At 52.8% G+C, this 23,585-nt stretch overlaps 6 protein-coding genes across 6 annotated transcripts; 4 read left to right on the forward strand and 2 right to left on the reverse strand.

Annotated features, from left to right (window-relative positions):
- Positions 1 to 3,462: 3,462 nt before the first annotated feature.
- BO97DRAFT_470787 (catalase) lies at positions 3,463 to 5,213 on the forward strand (the record flags this gene model as incomplete). The annotated part of the gene is made up of 3 exons (XM_025699983.1): positions 3,463 to 3,484; positions 3,573 to 3,625; positions 3,694 to 5,213. 3 exons carry the CDS (start codon positions 3,463 to 3,465, stop codon positions 5,122 to 5,124), a joined length of 1,506 nt encoding a protein of 501 aa, XP_025550739.1. The 3' UTR covers positions 5,125 to 5,213.
- A 504-nt stretch (positions 5,214 to 5,717) lies between these two features.
- On the reverse strand, positions 5,718 to 7,997 carry atg15 (triglyceride lipase ATG15; the record flags this gene model as incomplete). The annotated part of the gene is made up of 3 exons (XM_025699984.1): positions 7,751 to 7,997; positions 6,130 to 7,690; positions 5,718 to 5,824 (listed from the first exon to the last, which is right to left on the reverse strand). Exons 1-3 carry the CDS (start codon positions 7,949 to 7,951, stop codon positions 5,718 to 5,720), a joined length of 1,869 nt encoding a protein of 622 aa, XP_025550740.1. The 5' UTR covers positions 7,952 to 7,997.
- Positions 7,998 to 8,207: 210 nt separating this feature from the next.
- BO97DRAFT_443652 (VPS9 domain-containing protein) lies at positions 8,208 to 11,008 on the forward strand. The gene is made up of 2 exons (XM_025698390.1): positions 8,208 to 8,843; positions 8,908 to 11,008. The coding sequence occupies exons 1-2, from the start codon at positions 8,500 to 8,502 to the stop codon at positions 10,778 to 10,780; spliced, it is 2,217 nt and encodes a 738-aa protein (XP_025550741.1). The 5' UTR covers positions 8,208 to 8,499; the 3' UTR covers positions 10,781 to 11,008.
- A 240-nt stretch (positions 11,009 to 11,248) lies between these two features.
- Positions 11,249 to 15,059, reverse strand: BO97DRAFT_470790 (uncharacterized protein; the record flags this gene model as incomplete). The annotated part of the gene is made up of 4 exons (XM_025699985.1): positions 13,657 to 15,059; positions 13,492 to 13,623; positions 13,319 to 13,323; positions 11,249 to 12,975 (listed from the first exon to the last, which is right to left on the reverse strand). Exons 1-4 carry the CDS (start codon positions 14,787 to 14,789, stop codon positions 11,249 to 11,251), a joined length of 2,997 nt encoding a protein of 998 aa, XP_025550742.1. The 5' UTR covers positions 14,790 to 15,059.
- A 1,393-nt stretch (positions 15,060 to 16,452) lies between these two features.
- Positions 16,453 to 19,053, forward strand: BO97DRAFT_346707 (RING-H2 finger protein; the record flags this gene model as incomplete). Its single annotated transcript, XM_025691821.1, has 3 exons — positions 16,453 to 18,561; positions 18,616 to 18,891; positions 18,946 to 19,053. The coding sequence occupies 3 exons, from the start codon at positions 16,453 to 16,455 to the stop codon at positions 19,051 to 19,053; spliced, it is 2,493 nt and encodes an 830-aa protein (XP_025550743.1).
- Positions 19,054 to 19,897: 844 nt separating this feature from the next.
- On the forward strand, positions 19,898 to 20,902 carry BO97DRAFT_405969 (phosphoribosylglycinamide formyltransferase). Its single transcript, XM_025695312.1, has 2 exons — positions 19,898 to 20,464; positions 20,580 to 20,902. Exons 1-2 carry the CDS (start codon positions 20,054 to 20,056, stop codon positions 20,829 to 20,831), a joined length of 663 nt encoding a protein of 220 aa, XP_025550744.1. The 5' UTR covers positions 19,898 to 20,053; the 3' UTR covers positions 20,832 to 20,902.
- Positions 20,903 to 23,585: the final 2,683 nt, after the last annotated feature.

Consider the following 23,585-nt stretch of genomic DNA (forward strand, 5'->3'; position numbering starts at 1 on the left):
ACTTGGTGTGCGAGGCAGTCCTTCACTTCTGCAACTGAGTGATACTTAGTAGATCTGCAATCAATCCTCATGTCTCCCTCGTGGCAGGCTGCCACGTGACTATACTCGATCTTGACATTCTTCGGAGGATCGAAACTTTGAATATGCCATGGTTCGGCAGACAAATAATCTGCGAGATGAACATATCACCCCCATCCCAACAACCCATCGAAGGTTCGCTTTCGTATCTTGTTCCCTGCCCTGCCATTTAAGAGCCAAACTGTCCCAATGGCCCAATACTCTTCCGATTGAGATTTTGTGCGTAATTTTCTGCCTATTACGTCTGCGAGATCGGTCAAGTCGTTTGATTCAAGACATGCGAAACACTTTCATGGTTGTCTGTCAACCAGTGATGAGATAGGATTGATGGCGGGCGGTCAACAATGAAAACCAGAGCTTTGGTTACAATGCATCATGGGTTAAATGGCACGGTTCTGCATTCTTTGTCGCCTGAGTAGGCCATGAATTCTCGATCCCATACGGTTCAAGATCTCCGTATCAGAATGCAATGTGTCAGATATGCAGTCAGTCAGTCATGACGTAAAGGTGCGGTGGTTTGCCTCACACCAAAGTGTCCATGTGCCATGAAATCCTCATGCATGCCCCAAGGAAGATCTCTGTTGCTGTGATGTGAGAGATACGGGCGGATTCATGTTAACCACTCCTTCGCCCTCCCTTACCGTAATATCAATCTACGTGATTCGGGCCATCCAATCATGACCTCGCGACAGCCGATCAACACGCCACTGTCATAATCCCTCGAAGCCTATTTCATCATCTCTCCTCTCGTGGCCCTTGGACTTGTTCAGGGTCCTCCTGTCATCTATTAAGACCCAGCATTTGGCGTGGGCAGGGGGCTGCTGACCATTGCTCGTTGTTCCAGATGGATGATGATATCATCGCTCTGCACACACGCGGCCCGTGGCGAAAGCCTTGGGATACTGCCCACCACAATGCTCTATAAATGAGCGCTTCGATCTGTGTCAATAGCCTTTCCATCAATCCACTTCTTTTGACCACACCTGAAGTAAAAAACCACGCTCTTCTTGACCACTTGCAATTCTGACTCATATCCAATCAGACGTTTGATTTCCATCTTACACACATCATGTCTGGAGAGAACAACAACAACAACGGTACGTGAAGCATCCATCGCAAATACTTTACCAGAACTGCTTTGGTCCTCCCCACTCCGTAGTGTTCTGCCTGTCTTGAAGCGGAAGATTTCTCCTTTATGCTTCCTTTGGATCTCATATGTGGCAACTCTGCCGCCCACTGGTTGCTAATATTGGCTAACTAGTCAACCTCTTGCAAGGGCTTACAGACACCCTTGGCAAGACCGTCGGTGGCCTCACAGATACACTCGGCGGTGCTGTCGGTGGATTGGGCCAGACGGTCGGCGGAGCTACTCAGGGTCTGGGAAAGACCGTGGGCGGCGTGGGCGACGGCTTGGGCAAGACGGTCGGAGGTGCTAGTGAGGGGGTGGGAAACACGACCAAAGGCGTTGGACAGTCGACCAGTGACGCTCTGAGCAGCATCAATGGCGACCGGTCCGGTGAGAATGCGCGAAAATGGTAATTGTGTGTCGTTGGATGGCAGTATGAAGTGATGAACTGTTTTGCTTATTCGCTCGGTCCGGTTATTCTGAATTCATGCCGTCTCCTGTATTAGTACGAAATGTTCAATTCATGACTTTTATGATCGAAAAGGCATAAGATAAGCATTGTATGAGCGATGGTCGAGTCGACACATAAATCAAGATGCTGATAGCGAGAAACCTCCGGAAAAGATTCCGAGGTCGGGATTAGAGCCCACTGCGGGCGCGTGTGAGTTCCGCTCTCCGGAGGACGGAGGTTCCCGCAAAGGAATCGCCCGCCAGAAAGGGTGTCGCCGTTGACTTGTGCTGCTGCTCTGCTTCGAAGTGAGCTTGATTCCAAGATTAACCCCGGTCAAGTCCGTGAGAGTGATGTAGACGGCATTATCTGCCGGAGATGTGTAGAAGTTAGTGGGCTGTAGGGTGACTTGCAGCAACTGAAGCATCCGAACTTGAATCCCAGAAGTCTCGGCCCCCAAGCTTTCGAGATGACACTCTGGGGCGCAATCGTGATTTTATCAGATTCCGAGTGGACCAGATACTGGGGCAGCGCTGGTTCCGTTGGCAGTGGGGAGCTCTCGATATCCCCATATCGCAATGTATTCCTACCATACAGTGCATTGTTGTTTTTATCAGCACTCGGGTCGGAAGGGATTATAGATCTCTCGCTGCCGATTGGATCGCATCCAACAACCATATCAGGTAACGGCATAGCCAAGCTGTGTCCTACTGAGTAGCCTTGTCTTGCTTGCCCTTGCTACATGTCGAAGGAGGGCTCTCATCGGAATGCAGCTGGGAATCACCCGCAGCGCCTTCCTTATCCGAATCGGGCAAGTCTTGCGCCCATCCATGATCAGACAGATTGGTAAACTTGAGCAAGTGGACGGTCTAGCCTTGAATAAGGAATATGCGCAGCGCTCACTTGCAACTTAACGGGCTAGTCAACGTCTGGCCTGGTCCACTGACTAAGAACGGTTGCTGGGGACAGAACTTAGAGGGTGCAGTGAGCGCATCGACTAACTCAATTTCAATCCGCGCCTTTCATCATGCCATGGAGACCGCCCGGGTCGGCGCCTCCACTGACAATAAGTGCTATAACAAGAGTTGATCTGCTAAGGTTGTTTCGAAAAAGAAAGGCCCTGAACAATCAAGAGGTGGTGATTGGCTCTGGGTTGAGGGGAAAGAGGGGGGGAGGAGTTCAAATTGGGGGGGGGGAAAAAACAGTGAGTCGGCTTTCTCCAGCCTGTGCGGGGTAATTAGCGTGGTTGGGGGGAAGAGCTTCATGGTTGTTTGGAGTGTCTGATCTGGGGATATAGAATTGATCTCTGCACCTGTGAGAGGAAATCCGAAGCCATTGCTGAGGGGAAAGCTGCAGAAAAGAACTGGGATTATGTCTCTTGTCTCTTGTCTCTGGTACGGTGTAGTCCACGACTAACTAAGATCCAGTCTCCGCGGAAAGACCTGCTGTTTTGACCTCGGCGGCGGGAAAGATCGAGGCAAGTGGAGTCGAGGTTGACCTTCTCCCCTGGTTTCATTGGCCTCCCTCTCGCCATCGTCGGCTACAGCCAAGGTTTAGGTACCTTAGGACAATTCCAGAGAGCAGTATCCTGCATGCTTTTCCTTATAAAAAAAATATAACCTATCCTCTTGCCCTCCTTCTTCTACAAAGCACGCCAATCTTGTACCTCTTCCGAGTCCTCAATTGCTCTCGTCAACTTCTACATTGCCCTGCCTCTCCCTTCCAGGACTAGACCTCCATATCCTATCATCACTTGATTCCCTCGCATTGTTGGCCTCTTCCTTGCGCCACGACCTCCCCGATCTCCATCATGGGTAAAGAAAACGAGCCCAGTATGTTCCCTCCCTCTCCCATCTTATGACCCGGGACCCCATGGGCTTGGGATTGAAGCAGGAAACTAATTTTGGCGTCTACCTACAGAGACCTACCGCTATAATGAGACTCCCATCTACACTACCTCCAATGGCTGCCCAGTTCGTACATACCTGCCCCGTCAAGCAGGCTTGGTTGGAGTATTCATGTCTAACACTATGTCATTCAGGTCATGGACCCCCAGGCTGCTCAGCGGGTCGGCCGCAACGGGCCTCTGCTCCTCCAGGACTTCCACTTGATCGACCTTCTTTCCCACTTCGACAGAGAGCGCATTCCCGAGCGAGTCGTTCATGCCAAGGGCGCTGGCGCTTACGGCGAGTTTGAGGTTACCGACGACATCAGCGACATAACTGTCATCGATATGTTGAAGGGTGTTGGCAAGAAGACGAAATGCTTTACTCGTTTCTCCACCGTCGGAGGCGAGAAGGGTTCTCCCGACAGCGCTCGTGATCCCCGTGGCTTTGCCATCAAGTTCTACACAGACGAGGGTAACTGGGATTGGGTCTTCAACAACACACCCGTGTTCTTCATTCGCGACCCTGCCAAGTTCCCCATCTTCATTCATACCCAGAAGCGCAACCCTCAGACCAACCTGAAGGATGCCACGATGTTCTGGGACTACCTGTCCACCCACCACGAGGCTGTCCACCAAGTCATGCACCTCTTCAGTGACCGTGGTACTCCCTACTCCTACCGCCATATGAACGGATACTCTGGCCACACCTATAAGTGGATCAAGCCGGACGGCACTTTCAACTACGTCCAGATCCACTTGAAGACCGACCAGGGCAACAAGACCTTCAACAACGAGCAGGCCACTCACCTAGCCGCTGAGAACCCGGATTGGCACACCCAGGATCTGTTCGACGCCATCCAGCGGGGCGAGAACCCCTCCTGGACTTGCTACGTTCAGGTCCTGAGCCCAGAGCAGGCTGAGAAGTTCCGTTGGAACGTCTTCGACCTGACCAAGGTCTGGCCGCAGAGTGAGGTGCCCCTGCGCCGCTTCGGCAAGTTCACCCTGAACAAGAACCCTGAGAACTACTTCGCCGAGGTTGAGCAGGCGGCTTTCTCTCCCTCCCACATGGTCCCCGGTGTCGAGCCCTCGGCCGACCCCGTCCTCCAATCCCGCCTCTTCTCCTACCCCGACACCCACCGCCACCGCCTGGGCGGCAACTATGAGCAGATCCCCGTTAACTGCCCGCTCCGGGCCTTCAGCCCCTGGCAGCGCGACGGCTACATGAACGTCAACGGCAACTACGGTGCCAACCCCAACTACCCCTCCACCTTCCGGCCCTACCGCTACGAGCCCGTCAAGGCCAGCCAGGAGCACGAGAAGTGGGCTGGCTCCATCGTCACGGAGCAGCTCCCCATCACCGAAGATGACTACGCCCAGGCCAACGGCCTCTGGCAGGTCCTCGGCCGCCAACCCGGCCAGCAGGACAACTTCGTCCACAACATCGCCGTCCACCTCTCAGCCGCCCACGAGCGCGTCCGCAAGGCCACCTACGCCATGTTCTCCAAGGTCAACGCCGACCTGGGCGCCCGCATCGAGAAGTCGACCGAGGCCAAGGCCGCCGGCGTCAAGTCGGCCCGTCTGTAAAATCAAAAATCTGAGCTTAGTGCCTAGTTAGCTGTTTGATCTCTTGCCTCTTAGCCTGTTGTGTTGTGTCTTGATCCCTGCTATCGGGTGGCAAGCACCCCCTTGATGTACCTAGATTCAACGTGATACCTCTTGATGACCATCTTCGCCTTGCATCTCGTAAATACAGTAGTCCATCAAACCTCGTGATGAGCGTCAATACCTACGTAATGTCCTCGGCCGCAACGCATGAAGTTTCATCTCAGTTCCGGGTCTGATGCGGGAGAAGAATGGAAGCGCTGGCTGCGAAACACGAATGTGCCGCCGTGATCTCCGGCATGACTCGACAACACAACCGGGGAAAGCAGACTATAATAGATAGTAGAATGCCACTCGTCTGAATCTCTCTTGATATGGTATTTCTCGATGAGCAAAATCGTGTATATATAACAACTGATGTGGTGTACTCCCCAATAAACAAAAAAAAAAAACGCCAAGAACAATGTAACAGAAACAATATGTGGAACTCGTTGGTCAAAAAGCTTTATTCCAGAAGTATAGCTTGTCAAACAAAAGGATCGGATGGACCTCTCAAAGGTCACGCACGGGTGCGGTTATGCCAAAGTATACAATATGTAATGTGTAGACAACACTGCGGTTTCCAGGCCCCAGGGGGCAGATGTTGTCAGCAGAAAGTAAAAAGGTAACCAAAAGTCAAATGCTTGGAAGGGGGAAGGAAGTATTCGCAGAATCAAATAATAGTTGCACATGTTGCGCCCGCTCAGAAATACAATTCGACGGCCTAGAGGGAGGCTCGGGTCTTTGATGCGATGATAGTTGAAACAGATGGGAATTTCTAGATTTCGGGGGGAGAACTCCTGCGGTAGTTGTATGGAGCCGCAGGAATGGGTTGCGCGCGGAAAATGCTGGATGCGCTTTATGGAGGTAGAGTCGGGGCGGGCGTGATCAGATGTTCGTGAGGGGTTGGGGCGTCCCAACAGCCCCAGAAGAAGCCGGGTTTTCCACATTTGGAGCTGGTATCGGGAGGCGGCGTCCGGGAGGCAGTAGCCGTGGGAGTAGTGGTTAAGGTGGGATCGCGACAGCCAAACCAGCCGGGATGCTTACATGTGGTAGTCGAGGAGATGGGCTCAGTGGTCGTGATGGTTGGCCGGCTGGTTGCATCCGAAGTAGTCGTCGGGTCTTTACAGCCAAACCATCCCGGGGTCTTGCAGGTTGATGTGGATGTGGATGTGGACGTAGCAGACGGCTCTGTTGTAGTCGTCTCGTCCAGGCAGCCCCACCATCCCGGGGTCTTGCAGGTCGTCGTTCGGGTACTGGAAAAGGAAGTTGAAGTAGACGTTGTTGAAGTCGTCGTCGTGGTGATCTCGGAACCGTTGCTGCGGAAGAACTTCCAGAGTTCGCAGTCGTAGCATTCTTCCTCGGGAGCACAAGGCGGCAACTCATCGTAGCTCTCCAGAACGTTGGAAATAATAAAATTGATGCGGTGTCTGTTCAGTCCAACACGCCATCCTTTGTCTTCCACGGTGTCATAAACACACATCTGGCCAGTATGGCATGCGGACTCCATGGCATACCCACCCCACGTACAGGCAGAACTAACGCCGTTGCAGGTCCCCATGTACACAGGGTCCGCAGTGTGCCCAAAATGATAAGACCCGGTGAACTTACGGGACTGGGGAAATCTTGAGTCGTGACCTGGAGGGCTGGGAAGGCCGAGACGAGCGGCAGGCAGTGCCTCCGGGACGGCCTCAAAAGTAACGGCTGGCACACCTACCGTCAGACCGAGTAAGCTGGCCACGGCGCCTCCCAAGGAATGGCCTGCCAGCCAAATATTTGCATCGGGGTACATCTCAATCACGTTTGAGTAGAGATCTAACGAAGCACGGTAGTATCGATTTTCGTCCTGCATCGCCTCAACGATGCAGGTAAGATTGGCCGTGTAAAGCGTTGTCTGGCAGTCGCACACCTGACGCCAAAGATATGAACCACCCTGGCCACAGCAGCAGCTGAACATCAGATTGTCGTTGATTTTATCGTTCGTGGTGGTACCCTCTCCGTCAAAAAGCGCTGGAGATGTTCCTTTGATAGAAATAACGACAGTACTGTTTGTCTGGTCGGCGTAGACATGCCCTCGTAGTCCGTCACCCTGCCATCCAAAGCTTCCGGAATGGTTGAAACGGCCGTGTACATCCTGCCAGTCACCCGTGCCAGGCTCCTCAATGTAATCGTTTGCAGTCATCATTGCCATAGTGATGACCGTCTTCTTATCTGTTACATTAGGGCCGGCTAGCGTGTCCATGACCCAAGCATCAGGTGACAAAGCGACCGCCGACCCTGAGGACCTGGCGGCAAATAGATAATCATCGATAACGGAAAGTCGTCGATCTGCAAGCCGTTGAATGGTGAGGGGTTTGGACGATGCAATCAGCGGGGTGTTGACTGCGACAGGTTCGGATTCGACACCATCCTCTGAAACGGCCCGAAGACGGGTCTCCGGGTGAATGTCTAGCCTTAGGTGGAGATCGGGATCTTGATACGTCCCTCGATGGAACATGTGGCGAAGAGTCTATTTGATCAGTGGTTGCACAATAAGGCAATAGTTGCAGCACGGATCTGTCCGACTTACGAACTCATGGGTGCCATCAAGTGATGGGGACTCCGCTAAAGGGATCTGAGGGGGAAGAAAGGGCGACGATTGTCGGGAGCCGAAGTATACGGGCTGATAAGCGGAGACGAGGCCTGAAAGCAATACTACAGGCCAGAAAAGATCCGAAATTTGGGTGTCCCATAAGGAACGTTTCCTCGCTCGTCCTCGACAGCTGTTCATGGCGATATGCGGGGAGGGGGACAGAATAAGGATGCAGGGATGGATGCTGGAGAGGAAGCAGAGATCCAAGCAAGTCGAGATGGCGATCTACTGACTTATCACTGGGGCGGTGAATGACGCATGAATGCGGAGGTGCTTAACAATGATAGCCGGGCGTGACCTCTGCCCGCCCACGTGATCGGCGCGTGACACGCCCCGGTCGGCCTGAAGCTTGTTGACTCTCTCTCTTTCCAGGTTATCTTATACATAGTGCTGACGGGCATGATTATTGCTCCATGGTATTCTTGCGCCGCTGTGGCTTGTTGTCTTTAATCATGCTTGCGCGAGCAACTCTATTATAACCTTGACTGATTCCCTCCAATTCTCACCTCCTTCTTTTTCCTATCTTGTTTTCCCATCGTGGTGCCATCCCGTATTGAATTTCCAGGTGTCATCTAGTATACGCACTGGCCCCAATACATACCTCGATCTGCATATGCCTATCACCTGGACGTGAAGGCTCCCTCACTTGACCTAATATCAATCTTAACGCCCTGGCTGCAGGAATCATGTCTGTCAATACTTCCGACAATGGCGTTGGAAAACCACGCCTCCATACTGCCCGCTCATTCCCTCGAATGGATTCATCCGACCCCGGTCCCTTCATCCGCTCCAGAGCCAAGACGGTTCAGTCAGTTGCAATTCCAGAACTGGTAGACTCGGAATCACTTCCTTTGCCTATGTCTTCAACAGAGCTTGAGCAGGACGCCGGCCCGGACCTGTTTGAAAAGACCGGCTCTCCGGACTTGATACACGATGACGACGGTGTAGGGGACGACACTTCTGTACTCTCGCGGGGCATGCAGAACCACTCCGAAGAGCTTCCCATCGAGCTTATCAGTCTTACTGACAGGTATGTTCCTCGCTGAGCTGCACTACATCTGTTTTACACAATCGTCTAATGTGGTGCTTTACAGGTTCGTCAACTCCCTTACTGCAAAAGTACACTCGTCCCCACCGACGGCCGACAGAGTATCGGATCGCTTCCAAGAATTCTACGAACGGGCGGAAGCGCATATCGCTACACATATCTCTGCTCTCGCATCGCGGATCAATCGTGACCCTTCGCCGTACGGTAGCGCTCGAGGGAAATCGAATACACCAGGCTCGGACGGCCGACAGATGTTGACTGCCTCAGAAGTAACGGAAAAGAGGATCGCTCGGAAGCATTTAGCGTCTAAGCGCATCGCTTTAGAAGAGGCTGTAGAGCGGAGGGCTTGTGAGAGCATCTATGACAAATTGTGGCGGCATAAAAGCACCTTGGATGAAATCAGGGACGAAAAGTTGCGCTCAAAGACGGCAGCGCTTCTTCTGGTTGGCATAAACCTGAAAGATCTTGGGATAGAGCTCGATGCAAGCTCTATCAGTGAAGAGAAGCAGAAAGAGGCCGATGAAGGTCTTTCTATTGCCCGTGATTGCCTGGCAAACATGAACGATGAGAAATATCCCCTGGGCAAGCTTCAACAACTGGCCGCCGCCCACAAGGCCATAGTGGATGCTCTGACCAAGTTGTTGCCGTCTTCATCATCTGCCGATGAGATTCTTCCCACCCTGATCTACTGTCTCATAACCAGTCCTCCCGAAGGAATAAACATCATAAGCAATCTTCTCTTCATACAGCGATTCAGATCATCCAGTAAGATGGATGGTGAGACCGCATACTGTTTGACAAACCTCGAGGCCGCTATTAGCTTCCTCGAGAATGTCGACCTTTCTGACCTCCGCGGAGGAGCGCTGCACGAAGACCAGACAAAGTCCTCGACTGACGAGCCTACGACCATCGCAAAGACCGACTCCCCTCAGTCCACTAATAAAGATACACCGGTGTCATCGGTCGCATCGGTGACAGCCTCGCCCGAACTGTCGAGGCCAGCTGGACCGGGAGCTTCTGCCACATTTCCCAGAACACAGTCATCTAGAAATCCCCAACAAGGCCGCCTGAACAACCTATTCCAGCCGCCTGCGAAGGTACTTGGTGCCGCGAACGACGCCGTCCGTAACACCGCGGATCAGAGCTTGAAAAATATAGGTGCATCATTGGACAGCAGTTTCAACTTTCTTTTTGGTCGTTTGAAAGAAATACAAACCCATCAATTCGCTGCCAAAGATGGTGGCAGCCCGGTCGTACCCAAAACACTGGCAGAGGCCCGACGTCTGGTCACGTCGCCGATAGCCTCTGAGAGTAGTTTTGACCCTGACGCCAATTCGTCGCGGGAACCTCGTGTTACCGATCGACCGCAGTTGCGGCGCATCGGCTCTAAAGCAGAAGATACTCTCTTAGGATTGGTTGGTGGTCAAAGGACGCCTCGTGATCGAAGCGCGGACAGCGTTCGTACTCAGGGTAGTACCCGGAAAACAACCATCTCTTCAGGCTTGCAGAGGGAGGAGTCCCAAGCATCACCCACAAACTCTTCGACGACCCCGACACCTACACCCCTGGAATCAATGCGAAGCTTCGGAAACACCCTCAATCCACTTAATCATATCCCCGGCATGATCAGAAGCTTCAGCCGCGGCGCACCCGACACACCCAGCGCCTCATTCTCATCTCCCAACACCCCCACCGAGAGAATTCGGCAATCCATCGTCTCCCGCGACTCTGCGTCGTCCATCCACAGTATTTCGTCATCCAAAGCTGATACGAAGCCCACTGAACCCAAGGTCGACCCCCCTATCCAGCGTTTCCTCCAAATGCAAAACGCCAGCGAAATGACCATCGCAGACGTGTCCACCCTCCTGGAGGATTACAAGCGGCTTGCCGCAGCATTGTCGAAGCAGCCCTCGAACTGAGGTAATACTGTCGGCGTCGCCCCGGCATTCGTTCGTTTCCCATCTCTTTCTTTCCTACATAGTGTATCATTTTGTTCCCATGGCGTGGGACGTAGCGACCTTTACTCTCTTTTACCATTTGTTCTCATTATAAGATTGTGGATCACTGCTGGTGTTCAGTGCTCCAAAACCAAGCATCCTGCATTTCCAGCCATTTGGGCATATGAGGCTCTTTCTAGCATTTTCTAGGGATCAAAGCAATGCGAATATTCCTTATGAGCAGCAACAAGTCTCTATCATAAAGAGGGGGTATATGGATACTATGTAGTGCTGAGAAACAAAAACACGACAAAATAAACCATTGAAACAAGAGATTAAAGTAAGAATGCGATGTAGAGAAATGCGGCGAATCAGAACCTGGCGCCATGCAATGCGTATGAACCACGGTGCGGGAGAGTATAGCGGGATTATGAGGGAGGAGATACTTCCTCATTGAGGGGTACGCCCACGCAGAACCTCAGTCCCACCACTCTTCATGTCCCTGAGCTTCCGCGATAGCTCGCCGGATTGCTCCTCGACGAGCTCATGACGTCGCTTGATCTCGGCCTCGAAGACGGCCGCGGTCTGTCGTCGCGCGCGCCGCAGGTCTTTCATCTTCGCTAGAGTCGCGGAGAACTGGTCGATGAGGAGGTCGCCGTAGTCTTCCCATGCGTCCATCGAGAGGCCCGAGAAGAACTCCCGGCGATCTTGGTCGCTGAGGTTTAGAAGGTAGGACATCCTCTCCTCTGGATTGCTATCTGGACCGGGAGCCACGCTGGAGGTTGGGGGCACGGGTTTTGTTTCCGCGGCTGCGGCGGTGGTGGTGGCCGCGGGGATGTGGTCAAAGGGTTCGGATTGGAGTTCTGCAAAGGTTTTCTGTCGCAGGACCTCCGGCGGGTAGTCGGGTTCGAGCTGGCGCTTTTTAGAGTCGTGGTTATCTTGCAGGTGGGGGTCCGGGTCGGGGCTATTGTCGGGGCTGATGCGTTGAACGGACAGGCGGCGAGAGAAGGGGTCGTTGATGGGATCGTGGTCGTGCTCGTGGTCGTGCTCGTGGTCATCATCGTGCTCGTTGTCGAGGTCATCGATGTTCGTCATGTCGAAGGCACTTAATGGGGGGAGGCTGCCTCGTCTTCCGAGGTCACTGTCATACAGCCCGTACTCGTCTGCCACGTCGCGATGGTTTTGTTGATGGGGTTGATAGTGATTGATTCCAGTGATCCCTGCAACATCCTTGCCGGGCTGCGGCCGGGGTCCGGATGTCCGGCGGGTGGGCGTCAAGTCCAGCTGTTCCAGGAGAGAGGGCTTGGGGGGGCTGAACCGCGTCCGGGGGGTTGCGGTCATGCTGCGCGAGAGCGTGACCTTCCTGCTGTTGCCTGCTAGTGGCAGGACCTGGCTGGCCGCCATCATCCTGGTGTCGGAGTGGGTTTGCCTCAGGACTCCCGGTCCGGATGCTTTTGACGGCTCCGGGTACACGGCGGATGCAGCAGGGGGTTCTTCAGTGGAGTTTTGATAGGTGCGTCGGCTGGCGCTCCAGAAGTTTTGTAGGCGCTTGCTCAAGGGCTCGTTGGCCGTCGTGGTGGAGGACCTGTAGCGTCGAGCGTAGTCCGCGTCCTCGGTTGTATCGGACCGTTCATCATCCCCAACGACGGAGGTCAACTGGCTTTCTGCATCGTCGGCCGCGTCCCCGCTGTCGAAACCAGCCGACTTCAGGGCGTTGTCGCCGAAGTTCTCGTACCATTTCGCATCGAGCGAGCGATGCGGGATGTGAGCATGGCGTTGGAATTGCTTCAGGTCGGCGGCTTGGTGCTGAGCCAACTGGTACTGAGGCGGGATGTCCTCAAATCCCAGAACACTTGTTGCTGCGATGGTTGAGTCATCGATCCCTTCCACGTCGGTGTCGAACATATCCCTGTGCGCAGCATCCTCGGCTGTTGCTTGCGCCGGCTGCGGCTGCTGCTGGTGATGCTCCACCGGGAAAGAAGGGACTCTATAGTGCTCCAATGGATTGGCTTTGTTGCCCGACATAGGTACGGGAGCAACCAAGTTGGTCGGAGGGATCTCAACCCTTGCTTGGGCTGCTAGAGCCTGTCGAGATAGATTGGGAGCTTCATTTGCGCGAGATCGAGGTTGGGCGCCGGGTTCTTTGGCATGCACATAGTCTCCCACGCCCATCGTTACTTGTGGTGGGAGCGGGGTTGCACGGTCGAGAAATCTCACTTGGGCACGTCTTGCCAGAGATTATCATGAAAAGCTTTTGCAATTATTCCTAGGCTTGTGCGCATTACAGCGATTCGTTATGTTGAACAGAACAGGGTCATTGTCGTGGCGTCGTGGCAGTCATGAGGTTGAAAAAGCGGTCGAATCAAATTGGCAAACGCGTGGATTCTTCAGGCACACGAGGCAGCCATGAGGTCACGTGGTGGACTGGAACAGCCTTCCCCTTGGGAGTAAGCCAATATATCCTATGTCTCATTTTATCAGGGATTGTGATATCTTCGTCCTTGATTCTAGGTAGTGTACATAGCCTGAAAGGTTACATAACTGAACTGCCATGTGGGAAGAGTGAGGGTACTAATCTTACAAAAAGCATCCGATCATAGATGAGACCATGTCGCATGCCACAGAATATATTCACAATGGATGCATGTACAAGAAAATATGGAGAACAATATCAGCTCCAGTAGCCCATCGACTCATTGTCATCAATATGAAAATCGTCAAGGGTGGAAGTCACTCCCTTGCCACGTTGCCGAGCTTTCTGGAAAAATTCCTCCGACTTCTGAGTCTCCGACGCTCGCTTCTCCATCGCGAGTCTACGCTCCCGTCTATCCTGGATTGAATATTGGTTATTTTCGGACATCGAGTCGTCTTGGTCTTCATCATCGGTGTAGTAATCGTGCTCGGTCTGCCCACCAGGCACGGATGACACAAACAGGTCGGCGATCCAGCGGGATACCATCCCCCTCAACTCCAGCAGTTCCGGAGAATCCGAATAGGGAGGGGAGCCAAGAATCTCATCCATTCTGCCTGCAATTTTCTGTGCCTGGTCTAGTTCGACCTTACGTACACCGGCAACAAGCGCGTGGGCCCTTTGCTTGGAATCACGATGGCCTTCGTGATCGGATGTAAGATCTTCATCCTCTGAATGCTCTCCGTACTCATCCGCGTGACGAGCCCAGATGTTGCGTCGACTGACTTCGCTCTCCTCCTGGGTCACATAAATCCAGAGGCCAAACATGGCAGGGTAGAAATGCAGCGAGCTGATGGAGTCTGGCGAAGCTTTCCGGTATGGATGTTGGATGATCAGCCTCTCATAATATTTTTTGGCATCCTCAAAGCCCTTTCTGGTAAATACTGGCGATTGAGTAGCGCCGCTGTCGCCGCCATTTTCGGTAGCCATGTCTGCGATTTGACGGCCGCGCCGGAGCAGGATTTCCGCACCAATGCCCCATCTCCCTTCGGTACGTGCATCGATGGTTCTTCCATTGAACTCCTCACGGAGAAGTAGTCCCCATGCCCTTCCGGCACGAATATAGTCCTTCTGCAGAAGACAGCGATGCAGTATGGATGTCAGTACGGCAAGGTGCTGTAGACGGAGATTCCCCTGATGAGCCGCAGATTGCGGCGGGTAGATTGGAGACGATAGAGAGGATAACTCTTCAAGTACCCCTTGCCGCGTCTGCCGTACGGAAGATTGAGGTCGTGCGGGGGCATGCGGAAACTTGCCTCCCGGTAGTTCTTGGTCGAAAGACAAACCCGCCACGCGGTATTGATGAGCCTCGTCGGGCGATAAAGTGAGAGATGGCGCTGGAGGCGCAGCCTCCGAGGCAGCATCAGTGGTTTCTCCTTCTAGGTCGTCATCGTTGTCTCCCCAGTCATCGAAGCTTTTCTTGCGCTTCTTGGTCTCATATTTAGCTACCCGCACACTTTGAGGTTGCTGCCAGTGGGGTAGGGGCAAGGAAAAGAAGGATGCCGAAGGAATTGATGCCATGAAGACCCAAATTTCTCGGAACCTAGGGAACCTTATCTGTTAAGTGAGGATGTATGGCGGCGAATTAAGGTCCCATGGGGAGAGGCCATTTAGAGTGTTTGCATTTGGCTGGAAAATTAGACCGCCAGTCTGTCTCACGTTAGGCCTTCTGTCTGGACTCCTCAGATCCTGGTATTTTGAGTGTGCCAACAGCTTAACTCAAGAAGGGAGTAGAACCACGACTTTGAAAAAAGAAAAAAAAAAGAATATGATACTTCAGGAGGAGATAAGTACGCATGTGTTGGAAGTAAAAGGAGAAGATGGTCCGGGCCTTCAGTAAATCTGCACAGTGATGTGATGTGACCAATGGAAGCAATCGGAGAGAAAGCCGCGGGCGGCGCCGGCACGTTACTGACTAGAGCTTAGCACTAAGCCCGATTCGGCTGAACCAAAACCGCCGAAACCGCCATGACGCTAAGCTGTTTCAAGCTCTCCGGCCTCCCGGAACACTTTCACCAGTTGGCACTCACTCCAGTCACTTTGTAGGCTGCAGTGGGCATCGCCATTGCACTCACTGTAGTCTCCAAAAACAGACTAGACTGGCTGACTGACTGCAGTGACTGACTGTAACTAGCAAACCAACCCTCCCGCCCGCGACCGCCAAAATCCAACAGTTGATGGATGGATGAATGGATGATTGCCCGTGGTTGTTTAGTTAGTTAGTCTTCTTCCAATCTGTCCGTCGTCCTCTTCCCTCCCTCCACAAAGGCCCCCCCCCGTCATCGTCATCAACCGCCAAACTCCCTCCTCCTCCGTCTTCGTGCTTCATCCCTGAGCTGCAAGGCTCTCCTCTCTCCTCCTTCCATCTTTCATCCCTCACTCCCTTCTCTCTTTTCTTTCTTCCTCTTTTCCCCCCCTATTCCTTTCTTTTTTGTTGCCGCTTGTACATACAGACGATCGCACTTGACCCCCCGAGATTGTCGTGGGGTCTCTCCCCTCTCTCATCCCCCGAAAGTCGTACGGCGTTAATACCAAACCAAACCAAAAAAATCCGCGCCATTCGCCCTTCCCTTCGTGGCCTTTGAAGAAGGGTTGGCAGACACCTGCTGGCAGGCTGACTTTCTAACTATTTCTTCCTTGATTTGAACCACCCCTCAAAGCCATTATCACGACTTTGGTGAACTTTCCGACCTCACAGAAGCGATCGTCACTTGAATTCCGGTGCTGCAACCTGTGACGCGGAGGAAGCCTACGATTAGCTGCGACCTGGGCATCGTTTCCTTCCAACGCACGCACGCACTCTTCCACCACCCAACCCAGTCGCCGTGTTCTGGACTACATCTCAATTCTTCTTTCGCAGTCAGCATCGGATGTTATCGGTTTTCTAGACGAACTGTCAAATGGTATGTAGAATCTCTTTACAATTTTCTCACGCCCACAGTTTGGTACCCGTCTGGTGGCGTTATTCTGTGTGCGCTGCGTACATGTTTGTCTTTGCAACCACTGGGTTTCCTTCTGAACTTCCTTCTTTCACCTTCCATTTGTATCTCGCTGGCTCGAACCGGATCGCAGTTGTATATCGTCTGACTAATGCTGGTCTTAACTTTAGTCATCAATCTCTGGATGGCAATAGGCAGCTCATAAACATCCATTGCCACGTCCCCAATCTCGGCTTGCTGTTACTATGGGACAATCTTCTTCAACGCAACGAAATCGTCGTCACAGTAACCCTCCAGAACACTTTTTCTCTTTTCACGCGCATCGAAGTCGGCTCCATAGGGATGAAGATATGAATCACGGACACAACTCGGATCACTCGGGGGATTTCCATCCCCCACAAGGAACGGAAACAAACCACGAGACAGGAGCCGTCCGGCCCGAAATTTTGCAGCCACTGATGTCTTCACTTGGCGACCAGCAGCAGATGAGAAACACACAGGAAGAGAGTGGCTCTCAGCTTGAGCAAAACCAACGGGAAAGTCGCTCAGCCATCTTTGCTCGTATGGCAGCCAGAAGGCAGTCTACTATGTCTCGTCTGGGTTCTAGGATTCTGCCTAATTCTGTTATTCGTGGGCTGTTGAGCAGCGAAGAGGAAACACCCGCAGAAGGTCACGCTCACCGTCACGGTATCGTGTCAAGGCCAGTCCCTAGGACTGAAGCTACACACAGCAGCAGTCGGTTTAGCCCGTTCGGTGGGATCTCTAGACGACGCTCAGCACGGGGGCCTTATCACATCCCCCGCAGCGACTCATTGCTTGACCCCTCCGGCCCTGGACCGTATCTCGTTCCGCCAGAGAATACGTCCGAAACTACAAGGAACTCGTGGCGACGCAGTACCCGACTGAACCGTATGCGAAATTCAATCTCAGGCCCAATAACACATATGTTCGGACAGTCATCGAGTATCTCTGGTCAAAACCTGGATTCTACGCCGCAGTTACCCTTAGGATCACTTCCCGGTGAAGACCACGATGGCATTCTTCCGTACCCCACAGCCATGGATATGCGGATGGATTTTGACGAGCCTCACGAACTCGATTCAGTGGAACCGGCGGTGGGCAGTACCCGTCCAATTTCTCCCATGTCGCAGTCAGCGCAGGGTTCTCCCGGCTTACGACAGTTTCCGGGTTTGTTGCGAGCGAGGTCATCACGCGTGCTGCGTCGGGAGGAGCAAACGCCTTTGTCTCGTGTACTTCAGCTGGCCGCTGCCGCAATTGCTGCCCAACTCTCTGGCACAACTGGGCCTGTCATGCCTAACATTCAAGCTCTTGGAAACGATGGTCTTGACGGGTCACTTGAAAACTTTATACAAAGCTTGCAGCATGCAACCTCCGCACAGCAACCCACCCCAACTGAGACACCTGGCCCAGCAGGGGATGGTGCTCCCCAGACTCCAGTCAACTTTCTGAGGGTGTTCCGATTTGCCAACTCGGATAATGCTCGGCCCAGCGGAAATACAGAACGCCCCGATGCGGATAGTGATAATGCAGGAAATACCGGTTCCCGAATGGATGTTGACCCCCCTACCGATGGTCCGGAAGGGCGTACAGTCACTTTGGTGGTGGTCGGTGTCCGCTCGGTCCCATCAGGCAATGGCCCTACCGGTGAACCGCAAGGCAATCCCGCTCCTGGACTAGACGCACTACTTCGCCTGCCATTTTTGACACCTGGAAATATGACACGGAGCCAGGATGGCAACGCGGCCCCATCAGCACGTGGTCAAGACCGACCAAGAATATCGCGGGCTCGCGAACTACAACGGCTTGACGAACTGTCCCGCGGTAATGGTACACATACCGGGGGTGAACCAGCTTCTCATGGCCATCTACATCCCTCGCGGCGGTTCTCTGATACGGCCGGCCGCGCTCCCCTCTCATCCGTCCCTGCTATTTTGTCGGAGAGTCCTCCGGGGCCCAATCCACCCCCGTCAACGCCAGCCGAACCTGGGCTATCAGCCGTGTCATCTGGCGCCTCTACCCCAAGTCGAAGGCCGTCTGCCGCGTCTGCGATGTCTCCTAACATCTTGCCTCAACTTGATGAGACTCGGACATTACAGCCCACAGCTGAGTCGGTCGCAGACGGCATCCCGCCAACTGCAACACGCCAGCGACGTCGTAGTGACTCGGAGTACGCGCGTCATCGTGACCTAGGATCTGGTGCGGTCAGACGCAACGGCGTGGTAGAACCTGACAATGGCACACCACCTACGGGCAGAAGCTGGCTGATCTATGTTGTTGGAACAAATTTGTCGGAAAACCATCCTGCTTTTGCTACGCCGAGTCTCTTCACTGATGTAAGATCAACAACCATCCGCTTGAGACTTTCAACCATAACTGACAACCTGCAGAACCCAACATACGAAGACATGATTTTGCTTTCGTCTCTTCTCGGCCCGGTCAAACCACCCGTAGCTACTCAAGAAGATCTTACCTCGGCTGGCGGTATGTTCCGTCTGGTCGAGTACGGAGGCACCCTCGTCGCGGAGGCTTTGGAAGGTACCGGTAGCATCCATCTACCTGAGGGTGAACGTTGCTTGATCTGCCTAAGCGACTACGAGGTGGCCGATGAGCTTCGACAACTGAACAAATGCGAGCATCTGTTCCATCGGGATTGCATAGATCAGGTAAACAACTAATCGATCAATACGGCAAGCCTGACGCTAACACTAATTCTGTAGTGGTTGACAACCGGCCGTAACTCCTGTCCTTTGTGCCGCGGTCAGGGTGTGGCTGAAACGTCCAGCAATGGGTCGACTACCGAAGCGCCAAATGCAGCGGCAGCGTGATGACACCTGATCGACATCTGCGGCCTCGAGTTTCTTTTCTGGAGTTACCTATAATACCTTTAACTAACCCTTGATTTCTCTATTAGCATGAAGCGTCTATACCAAAGCCTGATGAATGACTCTATCTTAACTTTTTCACGATATCCCTTCATGGACATCAAGCGTGGCTCTCTCTCATTTGTCCTCTCCCAATTCGAATGACCTTTCTGGTTAACTCATTGTTCTTTCCGGGATTTTGCAAAGTCTGGCGGTTTACGAAGGGGAAAATGGATAGAGGGCTGCATATTTGCATCCTTGCAGATTGCCGTCAGTTGTCTCGGGTCTTGCGCTATGGCATGGAGATCCTGTATTGATTTTTATGTGACATATCTCCGGATAATCCTTTTACTTGTTTCTGCCATTGATTTCATGCTGTATTATTCCCCACTGTGTTTGATATATGGCTGTCGGCCCGTGAGGTGGATATGCATAGGTGCATAATACATTTTCCACTTCTGTCTTTGTTAGGGTCAAGAGGAACCAGTGATGGCATTGGGACTAGGTCAATTAGGCGAATGCAATTTGTTTACCTCCGGACTTGCAAGCATGGATAAGTGCAAGTGTTTCCGAGGAACGGCGGAGCGGAGAGACTCCGGGCGAGGGCGAGTCCCGCACTTCCGCCCCTCACGATGACTCAGCCCACCGCCGTCCAACCCCGCGTCTTTTGCGATTCCGGCGTAAGTTGTTGAGAACGCAGCGGGTACCCAATTCTTGTCCTTTGGACAGCTAGCCACAGGCCTTATCCCTTCTTCGTGACATTGAAAGTCCCTGGTGGGTATGAAAAGGTCACCCGAGGAGACATTTATCCAGATTCACTGACTAGGTTCTCGAAGGGAGTTATTGGCCAGGGAAAGAAAAAATAAAATCTTACCCCGCTATCCAGGAACCGACGCCGATATCGAACTTGCCGCAATTCACCCCCTACACCTCCTCCAAAAGCCAACGCGACCATTACGTGGAAATGGCTGACCCCGTCCGTTTAACCGTCCTCATCTCCGGCAACGGATCTAACCTTCAGGCTGTAATCGACAAAACCAGCGAAGGTCAACTCTCCACCCAGATCGTCCGAGTCATTTCCAACCGCAAGGATGCTTTTGGCCTCGAGCGGGCTCGCAAGGCCAACATCCCGACGCAATACCACAACCTCGTGAAATACAAGAAGCAGCACCCCGCCACTCCGGAGGGGATCCTGGCCGCGCGGGAGGAGTATGACGCCGAATTGGCTCGGTTGGTGCTCGCCGACAAGCCGGAGATGGTCGCTTGCCTGGGTTTCATGCATGTCCTCTCCCCCCGGTTCTTGGAGCCGTTAGAGGAGGCTAAGATCAAGATCATCAATTTGCATCCTGCTCTGCCGGGTGCTTTCAATGGAGCGGTATGTCCTCCCCCCCACCGGTTGTTATTTTCCTTATAACCTTACATGGCTGGATGCGCGACTGCGAACGGGGCTGGGTTACGGATGTGGCTGACTTTGAATTCTCACAATCTAGAACGCGATCGAACGTGCTCATGCGGCTTGGTTAGAAGGAAAGATTGATAAGACGGGCGTCATGATGCATAAGGTGATCTCGGAGGTAGACATGGGAACACCTATTCTGGTGCGCGAGATCCCTTTCGTCAAGGGAGAGGATGAGGACCTTCATAAGTTCGAGCAGAAGGTGCATGAGATCGAGTGGGGGGTGGTGATCGAGGGAGTACAGCTTACGATCCAGGAGATCCAGGATGAGAGGCAACAGAGGTGATTTTTCGTCTGGAATTCTATGATTTACGACTGTGGTCAGGATACAAAGATACCAAGGATGAATTTTTAAAGATGTATAATTGTCGGCAGCATCTGTAGGAAATCAATCCCTTTGCTCTGATATTGTTTGTTATAGTGACCGGAAAGGATATGTTCCGATGACCGGCCACAGCTGGGAGGATGTCAGCTTGCAGTGCCAGGGAAATGCACTGAACACCGGCGGGGCACGGCGTGACTGCCTCGGCGTCAGCCCGTCCAGCGGCGCTTCCAGCTTCCGTCTCTGGGGATGAAACTCAGACTTTCCTCATTTGCTGGCGAGTGCTTCATTGTTGTCAGGTGGGCACCTAGTAGAATGAGGAATATCATATCATGTCATGCAACACAAAATTACTGCGACTTGACCCGCACGAGTCAGCGGATCATCCTCTCTGTTTGTTGATCGTCCTCGCTGCCGGCGTGCAGCCAGCCTTCCTACTAGTGATATCACTACGAGAATCCCAAATCTCCGCCTGAAACTTGATCCACTCAAATCGGCCTTTTTACGTGATCCTACATATTGGCCATAATGTCGAGGGATATCTCCTCACCGAGACCAAACGGCGACGCCCACTTCCCGGTCCAGATAGTTTTCCCAGCAATGCCCGGAACTAGGCTGGCACTGGCATTTGAGCTGCGAGGAATTCCACCGGGGGTGAGGACAAATGGATGCTAGAATTGAACGTCAATGGTAACTGAGATCGCGGTCACGGTGCTATCATCCCAAGCCCTCAGCAAAAGGGCTGAGAACGATATCACTATTTACTCTGAGAAGTCCCTGAATTCCCCCAGCGCTGACTTGGTGGCCCGACTCCAATCTCTCCTCTTCTCTGGACACGGCTCCACTCTGCAGGACAATCTTACCCTTGCTTGTTGTGCTTGGTAAGTACGAGCCCACCAACCCCTCACCCCGTTCTTGATACTGTCAAGTGGGTGATCATGATCATCGTGGGCTTGGGGCCCCTGGCTGCATACCCCCAACAAGCCCAGGATGCGGAAGCCTGTTAGCGTTGAACTTAAGATTGCCTATGCCAGCGGGATTGGGTAGATTCACTCCTCTCGCAGTCGGGTCTGCCAGCATCATGCCCTCAAAAATCTCTCACTGCGCCGTTCTTACGTATTATGTCATCGGAGATGGCAGACTGGACCGCTCATGTTCGACATCTCGTGTCCCTACGGAGTTTAAACCCCTCATTTGGAGCTCTATCTGGGCTCTAGTCCTGCTGATAGGCCGAGGTCGTGGATCTAACGGCTGATTTGCATCGCAAGCGCCCAATACACAACCAGACAATATAGAGTGCTTGGTGCATGTGTGTCCACGTACGCCACCCAGGAGAGCCGTGATGCATGATTGCTAGGTAGGAATCATTAGCGCAGCTCAAACAAGCCGTCTGTTGTTCCCTGTTGGGAAGGGGTGGGCTGTGGTTTCACCGGAGCAATCATGATATGACGGCTGGTACAAAGTTGAAATTGCCCTGACTCGACAGAACTCCCCATCGCAGCTTTGCTGATGTGGAGCTGAATCTCCGTTTCTGTCGCTGACTCAATGCAAGTATACACCAGAAGCAGATTTGTCTAGCAGCCACACTCATTATACAAACTTCGGGCCCTTCGACAGTGTATGTTGATGACACTTGATTGTGTCATTTGAAGGCCCAAAATGAGCATTCCGAGGCACAAGCATGGGGACAGAGAAGAGATTATTATCGAAGTCGTCACGTAAACCCGGTCAATCTTGCGATTAATTCAATAGGTGCTCTATTTGAAGCCATTACGGTCAAGCCTCGATAGCTGGGCCGTCCTTTCCTCCTAATGGAGAATCAACTCCACTTTCGGGACCGTTGACTGGCATCGTCATGGTAGCCTGTGCTTCCGTACCATTGAATCAAGGATTTTACTGGTGCCTTCTAGTGGACGTACTTCCGGACTGGCTGGCTCATCGGAAAACTTCGAATTTCCGTGATGATGATCCCCGAGAATCTATCCACGAAATTAATCTTTTTTCTCAAGGCCCCTTTCAGTGGGTCGTCCCCCATTCCAGGTCTAGGTCTGCGATACTCGACTCGACATATTTGCTCAATATCCGAGCGAGGAACAACACCCACCGATCATATTACGCGTGATCATGCTATTGATAGCTCCTGGTCAGTATCACGCGGACAGAGAATATTAGGGAAGCGTCCATCCACTGAGTCACGACTACTATCATCATCACGGACGAAAGATTCAAGGAACTAGTCTTGGTGGCCATGTCCTTTTGGACTTCAACGTTTCCCCCTTCGCACCCCCAAGTTGGCTAGCCACTCCTCGGGTTTTCTTGGGCTGGCCAATCCGCTGTCTGAACATCTACCTGTCCACTCACCCGAGGGTCCGATTGACCCATGAGGGTAGGTCTAATTTATGATAGTGTTATTGCCTGGAGGACTGGTCGCGTTTGGCAGAGGTCTCACGCCAAAGTCTAGTTTAGCTACCCCCTGCCTTCAGTGGCACCGCAATGACTGGTCTCCGGTTTTTGGCAGGTGAACGGAGATTTGAAATGAAGAGGTTTTTTGAGCGCAGGCTATTGGATCACTGCTGTAGCTTGCTTCATTGGTTGTGGAGGAGGCCAGGTCCTGGTCACCCTTTTACGAGTACGACTAACCAATGCAGTCCCCATGGGTCAACCCACATTCAGCTTGGCTAATTTGAGCTGCGTACTCGAGTGCATCTAGTCTCTTCG

The sequence above is a fragment of the Aspergillus homomorphus genome (assembly GCF_003184865.1).
Source record: "Aspergillus homomorphus CBS 101889 unplaced genomic scaffold BO97scaffold_21, whole genome shotgun sequence".
NCBI lineage: Eukaryota > Fungi > Ascomycota > Eurotiomycetes > Eurotiales > Aspergillaceae > Aspergillus > Aspergillus homomorphus.